A 12538-nucleotide genomic window follows, 5' to 3' on the forward strand; every position below is an offset into this window, starting at 1 on the left:
CACTGAATGTGTCTCATCAGGTCCAGATGAGAACCCCCCAGATAAGAAACCTTACAGAACAGGTTCTATCATCGCACCAGTTGTCCTGCTAGTGGCTCTGCTGTTGGGCGTCATTATCATCTTTTTCATCCTGAAGGTACTGAACATGTTTGTTTAGAGGACTGGTTGAAATGAAGCACTCAGCCTGTTTATCTTGAACTGAAGAGAGGAGTGATGCAGATCTGTGTTGTCATGTCTCTCCAGGCCAGCAGGGGGCAGAGGTCGGGCCCACAGGAGAACACTGAGCTGAGTTATTATAATCCCAGTTTTTCCAGAGAGCCGGCTGAAGAGGAAGGAGCTCAGGGAGCAGAGTAGGACCTCTGAGGACAAACACAAACCCTCTGAAGAAGAAAATCATCACCAGCACCAACGCTCCAAAACAGGAAGTAGTGAGACCTTTATTAAAACCACTAGAAGAAGAGCAGAGAGGAGATCTGATTGGACCATTTGTAACATAATTATCTGTTTATAATTATATTTTGTCATCACTAATCTCTCTCATATGAACAGTTGTAACTTTTAACTTACAGATTTTCATGAATCCAGAGTTGTATGGTCTCATCTGGATAAATGTTGTCAAGAAATAATTTAAAAATCAGTCCAGATGTTTGATGAGTTTACATCTTTTTTCACTGCTTAAATGTGTTGTTGCTTCTTTCTGAGTTATAGGCAATGCAGCTTTATTTATATAGTGCATTTCATACCCAGGGGCAACTCAATGTGCTTTACATAAAAACAAAACATTCAACAGTAAGAATTGGAAACAAAGAACATAAAAACATACAATTAAAAAAATGGTGCCTTCAGTTATTGTCTGAAACAGTTTCATGCTAATAAATCAGTTTCTAATGTTTCAATAACACTTTCTCACACTGTTGGTTTCATTTTGAAGGTTAGACACAAAGGAATTAGGATTTTCATTATATTCTGGTCAGTTAAGCGCACCTCTCCCTCTCTACATGAATTTTATGAAAATTAAATGAAGAAATGATCAACAGTGAAGGTATCAGATCAGCTGCAGGGGAACAGTTTCTGCAAAGCATGCTCTCATCACTCAAAGCTTCCTCACTCCTCCAAGCAGTAAAATGGTCAATGAACGCACATATAAAGCACTTTCCTACCTAAACAGAATAAGTGCTTCACAATTTTGCCCCTCATTGACACGAGCTGCCATGCAAGGTGCTGGCTAACTTGGGATCATTTGAGCCAGGGATTGTTGTCATATATAAATATAGCCTGGACCCAGGACCAATCACAACCTTCCAGCCACCCAGTCAGTAAGGCTTTGGTTTAAAAGTCTGGGGCCTGCTGGTCCTGAGCCAGCTCCAGCCCTGAACCCATACTAGGGCACCTGCCTGGCCCTGGGAGGTCCTCGTAGCGTCAACCAGAATTCAGGTCTACAAGGCAGATGCCAAAACCTCTCCTTGGGTTGCCTTTCCACCTTGCCTGTGTAGCCGGACATGGGTGTCTGTTTTTCAGAGTGTGACCCCTCTCTGTGAGTTCACATGAGCTTTCTGACCAAAGGACTGAACATCTGATAAGCGTCTGCAGACCCAACTCAAAAGGAATAAAACCTTCACACCTCACTAAAAGGTCAATACTGGGGTTTAGTGAAATCACCGGGACATCAAGGAAGATCCCACTTAGTGTTTTCCCAGAATAACAATCCAGTATAATTTACAACTGCATTCACTATTGACTGAAGTCTCACCTAAACCCCTTCTTTGTTGACGAATGGCAGAAGTCCCCTATACCTTTGAATTTCTTGACACCCCCCCCCCCCTTTTTTTTCACTGTCACTCTTGAGAATTAAGCTGCATTTCAAACGGAAGTACATTGAAGTGTTTTTCTGACTCTCTAATTAAAAGCGTGTGTTTAAAACAATTCTCAGGTTGATCATGATGTCACCAGAATAAAGTCTCAAGGAACAAACCTTTAAATATTACCAATGTCAAAACACCTACTGTTAAGATCAAGATGAATTAACTCACCAAATATGAATGAAATAAAGTAAAGATGTATAAATGTATACAACAAGAAGTACATGAGATAAACATTGATACTGTCATTACTTTATTTATTGGAAAAGAACTGAACAGCCTTGATTACATTCTTTCAACAAGTTTGGTCCATTGTTTACTTTTCATCTGATCCACGAGTAATACTATATGTCATATTATGTGTTTGTCAATCAATCAATCAATCAATCAATCTTTATTTGTATAGCGCCAAATCACAACAAAGTTATCTCAAGGCACTTTACACATAGAGCAGGTTCTAAACCGTACTCTTCAAGTTTTAATTTATAAAGAGACCCAACATTCCCACATGAGCAAGCATTTAGCGACAATGGCAAGAAAAAACTCCCTTTTAACAGGAAGAAACCTCAGAACCAGAACCAGGCTCAAAGTGGGAGAACATCTGCCTCGACCGGTTGGGGTAGAGAGGAGAGAGAGGAAGAATAGGAGAGAGAGAGAGTAGCACATTGAAAATAAACATTGAAGCTAGAAGGTCCGGGACTGGAATCTGTCATCCGGACGTCTACAGGCCCAGATTGCCTGTGAGATGAGAAAGCACAGACAACTCCGGGGAAGAAGTGTAGGTTACTGAATGCATTAATAGTACATGAATGTTATTGGATATAGATGGATGGATAGAGAGAGAGAGAGAGGAGGAGAGAGGAGCTCAGTGCATCATGGAGGTAGGAGTCCCCCGGCAGTCTAAGCCTATAGCAGCATAAACTAGGAGCTTGCTAACTATAAGCTTTATCAAAAAGGAAAGTTTTAAGCCTACTCTTAAAAGTAGAGAGGGTGTCTGCCCTCCGGACCGAATCTGGGAGATGGTTCCACAGGAGAGGAGCCTGAAAACTGAAGGCTCTGCCTCCCATTCTACTTTTAGAGATACTAGGTACCACAAGTAGGCCTGCGTTCTGGGAGCGCAGTGTTCTGGTAGGTACATAAGGTACTATGAGCTCTTTAAGGTATGATGGAGCCTGACCAGTAAGAGCTTTAAAGTGAGGAGAAGGATTTTAAATTCTATTCTTGATTTTATGGGAAGCCAATGCAGTGAAGCTAAAATAGGAGTAATATGATCTCTTTCTAGTTTTTGTCAGAACGCGTGCAGCTGCATTCTGGACCAGTTGGAGAGTCTTTAGAGACTTGTTAGGGCAGCCTGATAATAATGAATTACAATAATCCAGCCTTGAAGTAACAAATGCATGGATTAGTTTTTCAGCATCATTTTGAGACAGAATATGTCTGATTTTTGAAATGTTACGCAGATGAAAATAGGCAGACCTTGAAATTTGTTTTATGTGGGAATTAAAGGACAGATCCTGGTCAAATATATCTCCTAGGTTCCTTACAGTAGTACTGGAGGCCAGAGTAATGCCATCCAGAGTAGTTATATCATTGGATAATGTGTTTCTAAGGTGTTTAGGGCCAAGCACAATAACTTCAGTTTTTTCTGAGTTTAACAGCAGGAAGTTACAGGTCATCCAGGCCTTTATGTCCTTGATGCATGTTTGTAGTTTAGTTAACTGGTTGATTTCATTAGGCTTTATTGATAGATATAATTGAGTGTCATCTGCATAACAATGACAATTTATTGAGTGTTTCCGAATAATATTTCCTAAAGGAAGCATATATAAGGAGAATAGTATTGGTCCAAGCACTGAACCCTGAGGAACACCATGTCTAACTTTTGTTTGCATGGAGGATTTATCATTAACATTTACAAACTGAAATCTATCTGACAGATAGGATTTAAACCAATTTAATGCTGTTCCTTTAATACCAATTAAATGTTCAAGTCTCTTTAACAGGATTTGATGATCAATAGTATCGAAGGCAGCACTAAGATCTAACAGGACGAGGACAGAGAGAAGTCCATTATCTGATGAAGTTAGGAGGTCATTTGTAACTTTTACCAGTGCAGTTTCTGTACTATGATAAGCTCTGAATCCAGACTGAAAATCCTCAAATAAGCTGTTATTATTTAGAAAGTTACACAGCTGATTAGCAACTGCTTTCTCGAGGATCTTAGAGAGAAAGGGGAGGTTAGATATGGGCCTATAGTTGGCTAAAACCTCTGAATCAAGAGTTGGCTTCTTAAGAAGTGGTTTAATGACAGCTACTTTAAAGGACTGTGGTACATATCCTGTCACTAAAGACAGATTGATCATATTTAATAAGGAAGTACTAACAGAGGGAAGGACTTCCTTAAGCAGCCTAGTTGGAATCGGGTCTAAGAGACAGGTTGATGGTTTGGAGGAAGTGATCATTGAGGTTAGTTCTATAAGGTCGACTGGAGAGAAACAGTCTAAATAAATATCAGGTTTAACAGCAGTTTCTGAGTTTCCTATGTTAGAGGATGAATCAGTGCTTATTGAGGGCAAGAGGTGATTAATTGTATCCCTAATAGTTAAGATTTTGTCATTGTGTTTGTATTAAAATGAATTATACACTATACAGGATGAAATACTCAAGTTTGAATAGATTGCATTAATCGACTAAAGAATTGAATAATCTGACCATTACTTATTCTCCTCTTTAAAGTAATACATTTTAGAAGAAGGAGCCAAATGATTGGTTATGAGTAAGGGTCCACCCTGAACAATAACTTACAAACCCAACTCTCTCTTTTAGCTAAAGTCAACTAAAGACATTTAATACTGTAGATTTTGATTTTTTATGTTTCGTTCTGTTTGACGGACTTTGAGGGTTTGACACTTGGCCACCTCCAACTTCTGAAGTTTTATTGACCAACGAACTAAGTTAAATCAGTTGCGCTCATCATCGCCAAAAGCACCGAACCACCTCAGGTGCTCATTGCCTGGATCCGAGAGACAGCCTCCACAGATCAATCAATCTCAATCTTTATTTATAAAGCGCTAAATCACAACAAAGTCATCTCAAGGCTCTTTCCACATAGAGCAGGTTCTAAACCGAACTCTTCAGGTTTAATTTAAAGAGACCCAACATTCACACATGAGCAGCACTCGGTGACAATGGCAAGAAAAAACTCCCTTTAACAGGAAGAAACCTCAGAACCAGAACCAGACTCACAGTGGGAGAACATCTGCCTCGACCGGTTGGAGTAGAGAGGAGAGAGAGGAAGGAGAGGAGAAAGAAGCACATTGAAAATCAACATTGAAGCTAGAAGGTCCGGGACTGGAATCTGTCATCCGGACGTCTACAGGCCCAGATTACCTGTGAGACGAGAAAGCACAGACATTGGCATTAATCATCCGGAACGAGCAGCTGACCGGTCCCGCAGCCCGGACGGAGCTCGAGATCCCCGGAGCCCAACGAGATTACATCCCGCTGAACTCCGCCAAAATCCCGAACCACGGACGCTGACAGTTCGTCTTCTCATTTAATCGGGCTGGTGTTAGGTTAAGAGATTAACTGAATTAAACCTAAACTATTTATTCCCTTCAATCCCCTTTTTAATATCATAACCCAAAACCTCTGTTTAACCCTCCTGTTGTCCTCGAGTCAAGGAAGGAAGGGAGGAAGAAGGAAGGAAAGGAGGGAGGGAGGAAGGAAGGAGGGAAGGGAGGGAGGAAGGAAGAAGGAAGGGAGGGAGGAAGGAAGGGAGGGAGGAGGGAGGGAGGAAAGAAGGACAGGGGAAGGGGGGAAGGAGGGAAGGAGGAAAGAAAGAAGGGAGGAAGGAAAGGAAAGGAATGAAGGACAGAAGGAAGGAAGAAAGGGGGATGGAGGAAGGAAGGAGGGAAGGGAGGGAGGAAGGAAGAAGGAAGGGAGGGAGGAAGGAAGACGGAAGGAAAGGAGGGAGGAATGAGGAAGAAGGAAGGAAGGGAGGAAGGAAGGAAGGTAGGAGGGAGGGAGGAAAGAAGGACAGGGGAAGGGGGGAAGGAGGGAAGGAGGAAAGAAAGAAGGGAGGAAGGAAAGGAAAGGAATGAAGGACAGAAGGAAGGAAGAAAGGGGGATGGAGGAAGGAAAGAAGGACGGGAGGAAAGAGAGGGGAAGGAAAGAAAGAGAGAAGGAGGGAGGAAGGAAGGACAGACGGAAGGAAGGAAGGACAGAAGGAAGGAAGGAAGGAAAGAAGGACGGGAGGAAAGAGAGAGGAAGGAAAGAAAGAGAGACGGAGGGAGGGAGGAAGGACAGACGGAAGGAAGGAAGGACAGAAGGAAGGAAGGAAGGAAAGAAGGAACAGTCAAAACAGACGAGGTCAATTTGACCCGGGAGGACGACACAAAGGTTAATTCCACCATTCATCATCATCTTTCCGTTGATTAGAACATATTGTCATTTGTTTATTCCTTTTGTTTTGTTCATTATTCACATTTTGCTTTTATTGATTGTTTATCATTGTTAGTTAATAAACCAAATATAATCATACTTGGTCATTGTGTGTGTATTGATTTGGAGTGAACATCAGGACATTAGCTGTACTGAGATGAATAGAGCAACAGTGCCACCTTGTGGGTTATTTAGGCTACTGCCTTACACATACAATGTATTTAGTGGGTTCATTGTGCATAACTGTAAAAAATAAAAAAAATTAAAAAAAAATAAAAATAAGGTAAAGAGAAAAATACAAAAACACAAAGATAGGTGATCTAATAATTTTTAATCATATAATAATTAAAACTAGAAACATTGTAAATATAATAATATTTTAAGTGAAAAGAGCTGCTAAATACTGAATACATATCGCAATTTCCACGTTTTATGTACCATCTTTGAAGTAATATATAACCCAGATATTAATGTGTAAACTATCAGCAAATATGACGAATAATGGCACAACAATGTTTGGTAAGATTAGATACATTTTGAATCATTATTGGTTTAATCCCACAATGACCCGGTTCAGTCCAGTTGCCCTCCAGGAGTGATTACTCATGTTGCTTGTCGGGCTTCTGGAGGATGTACAGCTGGTTTGTTCTCAATGTGTTTTCTTTTCGGTTAGTTTCTGTTGTGAGGAGTAGTTGTACAGTTGTATAATTATTAATTAAGCTTTATTTTGTTTGATTTACAGCTAGACAGCTTCTGCGTTGTTGTTTCTTTTTTCTGTCTTGTTTGATTTAATGGGTCCGGTTTTTACTGCACACCTGTAGGGATTTTACTTTGAAAGTTATCACCAGTGTTATTGTTGTGAGTTTGACAGCTGGCATTGAGCCTTTGGTCTTTGGTTCAGTATCATTTTTAGAGTCGGGACACAAATGTTTTTTTCGGCGCACACAAAAACAAACTGGGGTCACATGGATTTCTCACTGGTTTTACTGGCATCAGGTTTGGTCTCTACAGTCCACGCAGGTAAAGTTTCATCATACTTTTAATGTTTGTTAGTTTTTGTGTAAAGCTGCTCGGATCTTTATTTCCAGTCTGATACTACGGAACCGTGTTGCTGTCACGCCATAAAACTAAAAATGATCATTATAACCTGAAAGTTACACATTTCAGTTTCACGTTATAACGTGAGATTCACGTCTGAATGAGGAAACGGTGTGCAGAGAACAGACCGGAATATGACTCATTTACACGATGTGGTGAAATAACCTTAATGCACGGGGCTGAACGAGGATGTGACTCATTATTGACTCTCTGCTCTACACAGGTGTGTCCATTTACACACACACCTGCACTGATCAGCGGTGTGTCTGCGTAGGACACACAGTACATCACCTCTGCCTGAGACCAAATATGAGTTTCATATTTGATAATAAGTTAGTGCACAGCTGTTAGCAGGCTGCAAGGAGACAACATGATTAGCCTACTGAAAGAACTAAACTAATAATAATAATAAGTCTTAGGGTATTATTGGTTATGTATACTGCCTCATCACTTTCACAACTTACTGATAGCGAATTAAAGTCAGTCAAGCAGGAAACCAGTCTGTCAGATACAAAGCAAACACAGGTTAGGTTTCTGTTAGGTTTTGTTTTCATTGTCTACTAGTCTGGGCGGATTATGAGCCAAACACAACAACACAGACCGAAAGAGCTCAGCTATTCAGATGAACCAGAACTCTCAGGTGCTGAATCTGAGCTTCAGTATTTATTTCATGTTAGAGATGAAGAGAAGCTGTGTGAATGCTCAGATCCACACTGACTCTCCTCTGCACAGATATTAATATTTATATATATAAATATATTACACTAAATACTGCAGCGTACTGTACAGGAAAAACAGATGCTGGTTCTAGGTTCAGTAAAGCTGTTCTGCTGTCAGAGGGATTTAAATGTAAAAGTGCAGATTTTTCTGCATTTTACTTTATTCTCAGTCAGCTGAAGGAAATTAAAGAAAACAAATACTGGATTGGATTTAGGTGGCAGTTACTGAATATTAAAAGTCTCAGGATGAGAAGCTAAAAAATGTAACTAAACTGATTTCTGAGTCTTTTTAACAAGAAATGTTAACAGTCACTCCAATTTGAGACTCTGACCGCCTGGTTCTAAACCTCATAGGTCCAATAATCCCTACAGAGTTACAGTCAGTTACATTATCAGTCTGATACATAAATGCCAGTAACTTCTGTAAGTGACCTCATATCACATCTACAAGCTTTAACCTGCTTTGTGTTTCAGCTCATTATGAAGGGATAATGTTCTATGGCTGCTTCGAGTCATGTGACTGCCAGGTCCAGTTCCAATGGGATGGAGACCAGGTGATGTTTGCTGACTTTAAGAGTGGACGAACAGTGTGGACGGCGCCCCTGATGTCAGAGTTAGAAAAGCCAATGTCAGAGGGATTTTACATACTGGCTCAAGATAGCAAACTCAGACTGTGTAAACATTATCTCTCTAAAGCCACGCAGATCGACAAGAATCCCACTGAGGAAAAAGGTAAAGACATATTATTTTCTTCACATCATGTACAAAGTTTCTCTCCTGGAAAACATATTTAGACCATAGACTGTATATAAGAAATGGACGTAACATCCGTGACGTCACCCATTGGTTTGTGGACTGCTGCTCGGAGGCCAATAGTATCGTATCTGAGCAGCGCCATCTTGAAAATTTCAGGTGCATGCTGGGAAAAATAAAAACAGGGATTCTACTTATATGGGCATCAGGAGGAGCATGAGGCGCCCTCCTGAACCTGTGAACCAATCAACCTGTCAATCACCACGTAGCCACGCCCTAATGCATACCCTGCTTTATCATCACATATAAAATCAGGGAGGCCAAAATGTCCCAAATGAACATCATACTGCATTGAAGAAGGCTTTAAACTAGCGATTGAGACCATAAACACATTTTGAAAACGTTTACTGAGGTTTAGACACGAGGACCCAAAAATAAGGAGGCACTTTTTTTTTTAGTATATAACTTTAGGTTTTCTGATAGTTTCAGGTTCTTCTTTTCACTCTTTGGGACCATTTTTTGTGAATGAAACCTGCACACAAACATGGAAAAACAGGAACAGCGGCATCACTGATGCTGATGATGAACTCTCAGGAATGTTCAGCTCCTTATAAACAGGCAATATTTATCAGAGAAATGTCAGAAAGGTTCATCGTGATTGCATACTGTCCTAATGCGTCATCCTCTCTTTAAAAGCCCCAACAATGCTAGTCTATCCCAGAGAGGAGGCAGAGCTGGGGAAACAGACCGTCCTCTACTGTTACATCAGTCACTTCTACCCGCCCTCCATCAACGTCACATGGACCAGGAATGGTTTAACGGTGACGGAAGGTGTGACTCTCAGCAACCTCTACCCTGAGTCTGACGGGACCTTCAGTCAGCTGACCAGCCTCTCTGTTAGTCCAGAGACAGACGATGTGCTGGGTTGCATCGTGCAGCATCAAACCCTGATTCACCCTGTCACCACAGCATGGGGTGAGACAACTGCAGGCGTTACCTTGATATAATCTACGTAGAGAGATGAATCACACAGCTCTCTCCTCTCCTAATACAACCATTCTTCCTTTTGTTAACAATCCCTTCATCAGTTTGTCAGAGAGGACAGAACTCACACAGCAGCACCATTAGAGCAACACTACAGTATGATTACATCTCTTTGTTGTGCAACAGGCAAATGAACCAAGAGCTCTTAATGTAAACTGTTAGAAAGTCTCCACAAATATTTACAGAGTGGGTTGTGGAAAGATTCGGCTCAGAAATGAGAGGAAACCTGAAGTTTAGCTAGTTCCAGGAGACAAGAGCTGCCTGAAAAGTTAAAGTCACATAAGAAAGTTAAAGGAATACAATTGCAACCAAGCACTGGAATGAAAAAACATGTATTATTTATTATTGATTTATTTATGTTTACTTGACTCTCTTGTTCACTGCTTGCTTGTTTACATCAAATAAATGAAATATATCACATAAGGCAACACAAAATATATCTCAATATATCAACAACTATTGGATGGATTGGTGTGAAATTGAGTTCACGGTCCTGTTCTTAGGATGAATTATAATACTTTCCATACAGCACCATCATCTGAGCAAAGTTTAACTGCACTTTGTGTTTGGTGCTGATTAGCAGATGTTGACACGTTAAATTGAATATTATATCTACTAAACATCACATCATGGCAGCTGCTGTCATGACTGTAGATTCTTTATCTGGTTTGCTTAAAACTGACCAAACGTTAACCACAGAGGATCAGATAATGTTCATGTTAAAGTCCTGACAGCATCATCCTGCTGATAGAAACATCAGATCAGAAAATGTGCCTATGAGTTGTTTCAAAGGTTTAGTTTGGAGGATTTGTTCACTTAGGATAGAAGAGAACTGAAAGCCTAAACTTTAACCTCCTGTGAACCTGCGTCCTCATATGGAGACATTTTGGGTTTGCTGGACCTTATACTTTATTCTGCTTAATTTTGACCCGTTGTCCTCGTTGGTTAACACCATAGACTGTATATAAAATAGACGTAACATCTGTGACGTCACCCAATTGTTTGTGGACTGCTGCTCGGAGGCCAATAGTTTCGGATCTGAGCAGCGCCATCTTGAACATTTCAGGTGCATGCTGGGAAAAATAAAAACACAGATTCTACTTATATGGGCATCAGGAGGAGCATGAGGCGCCCTCCTGAACCTGTGAACCAATCAACCTGTCAATCACCACGTAGCCACGCCCTAATGCATACCCTGCTTTATCGTCACATATAAAATCAGGGAGGCCAAAATGTCCCAAATGAACATCATACTGCATTGAAGAAGGCTTTAAACTAGCGATTGAGACCATAAACACATTTTGAAAACGTTTACTGAGGTTAGAAATCAAGTGAGAAGTTGGTGAATTCTCCATTGACTTGTATAGAGACGGAAGTCCTTTTGACACCAAAACGGTCGCCCTCTGGTGGCCTTTTGATAGAATGCAGTTTTAAGTTACTTCCGTGTTGGCCTCATTTCAGAGGACCAGAACTCCCCGCCTGGTTAACACTTTTTTGTGCCACCTAGTGGTTGAAAAAGCACAGTACAGTGTAAAAGTCAGTGTAAAAACGAGATGGTGAAGCCAATCAACAGCTGGCCCCCAAACAAAAGCAGAACAAAACATTTCGTGGTTGAAACTTGTTTATTTATGCTTAATAATGTTTGTAGTTTGATATGCTGTAAACATTTGACCAATTTTAGCGATAGCAAAATTTGAACTGCTGTTCAAAGACGATGCTTAGTTGTTCTACTTATCAGGTCCTGCTAATCCCAAATATCTAGGAGAAATAAAAATACATACCAAACAAAAGCTCAGGTGTTAGGAGGTGAAACCAGGGAGTTAGACAGTAGACAGACAGTGAGGGAGGAAAGGTTTGCAGGATGTTCTGATGTTTATTCATGGAGAGTCTTTGCTGTTGTAGAAGTTACATTTACATCTCTATTAGTTTCAGTGCAGCTTTATTGAGTGTTGAAGTTATGAACGTTCTCTGTATGTAGATGTTCAGATTTTTGCTTTGCTCTCCACCAGCGCTGCCTGTGAAGCCGGATGCTTCTGGACCAGTGGTGTGTCTCTCTGTGGGAGTCATCTGTCTCACTGTTGGAATCATCATCTTCATCATAAGTGCCAACGACTCCCTCCGACATCGGCTGTGTGAAAGCTGGCAGACAGCTTTCCACAGGGTTCCTGAATAAAATCCTCAAACCACAGACATGAGAAAATACCTTCATGTATATACGACCAAAGCATCTGAATATATACTGAAATATCATTTTGAGACATTTGTGGGTTCAGATTTTCCATGAAAGTCTTATGATGTGCTTTTAAATAGGATACATTTTTAATTTTTCCTAAGATGATAGCATTTTATATCAGTGATAACTGACATAATAGTACAGGCAAAGACTCTGTGAGAAGTCTTTATATAGAAGAAGTGAAGATTGAGAGCTGATAGTTGGAGCTCCTGCAGAATGAAGAGTGAAATACATTTTTGAAAGCACAGCTACCTTTGTTTTCTTTCTTTTCATTTTTAAAGGTGAACCACTAAAAAGTGTCTATCATGAGTGTGATGATGTTACAGGAGTGAAATGATGAATTCCTCCTCATCATCACACTGGCCTGGCAGATGAATTTTCTTTGCACT

At 40.5% G+C, this 12538-nt stretch overlaps 2 protein-coding genes across 2 annotated transcripts in view; both read left to right on the top strand.

The window, feature by feature from the left end:
- The window catches only part of LOC134003385 (HEAT repeat-containing protein 1-like), a 398094-nt gene that overhangs the window by 49620 nt on the left and 335936 nt on the right, over positions 1 to 12538 (top strand).
- Positions 8611 to 12089, top strand: LOC134003167 (H-2 class II histocompatibility antigen, A-K alpha chain-like). Its single transcript, XM_062442294.1, has 3 exons — positions 8611 to 8851; positions 9569 to 9847; positions 11926 to 12089. The coding sequence occupies exons 1-3, from the start codon at positions 8611 to 8613 to the stop codon at positions 12087 to 12089; spliced, it is 684 nt and encodes a 227-aa protein (XP_062298278.1).

This window comes from Scomber scombrus, chromosome 21, assembly GCF_963691925.1.
Source record: "Scomber scombrus chromosome 21, fScoSco1.1, whole genome shotgun sequence".
NCBI lineage: Eukaryota > Metazoa > Chordata > Actinopteri > Scombriformes > Scombridae > Scomber > Scomber scombrus.

What these genes read in the sequence shown, in the direction of transcription:
- LOC134003167 (XM_062442294.1), top strand. Translation starts at nt 8,611, where the DNA reads ATGTTCTATGGCTGCTTCGAGTCATGTGACTGCCAGGTCCAGTTCCAA. An exon ending in GAATCCCACTGAGGAAAAAG is followed by an intron (nt 8,852 to 9,568) that starts GTAAAGACATAT and finishes TCTCTTTAAAAG; the next exon opens with CCCCAACAATGCTAGTCTAT. An exon ending in CCCTGTCACCACAGCATGGG is followed by an intron (nt 9,848 to 11,925) that starts GTGAGACAACTG and finishes GCTCTCCACCAG; the next exon opens with CGCTGCCTGTGAAGCCGGAT.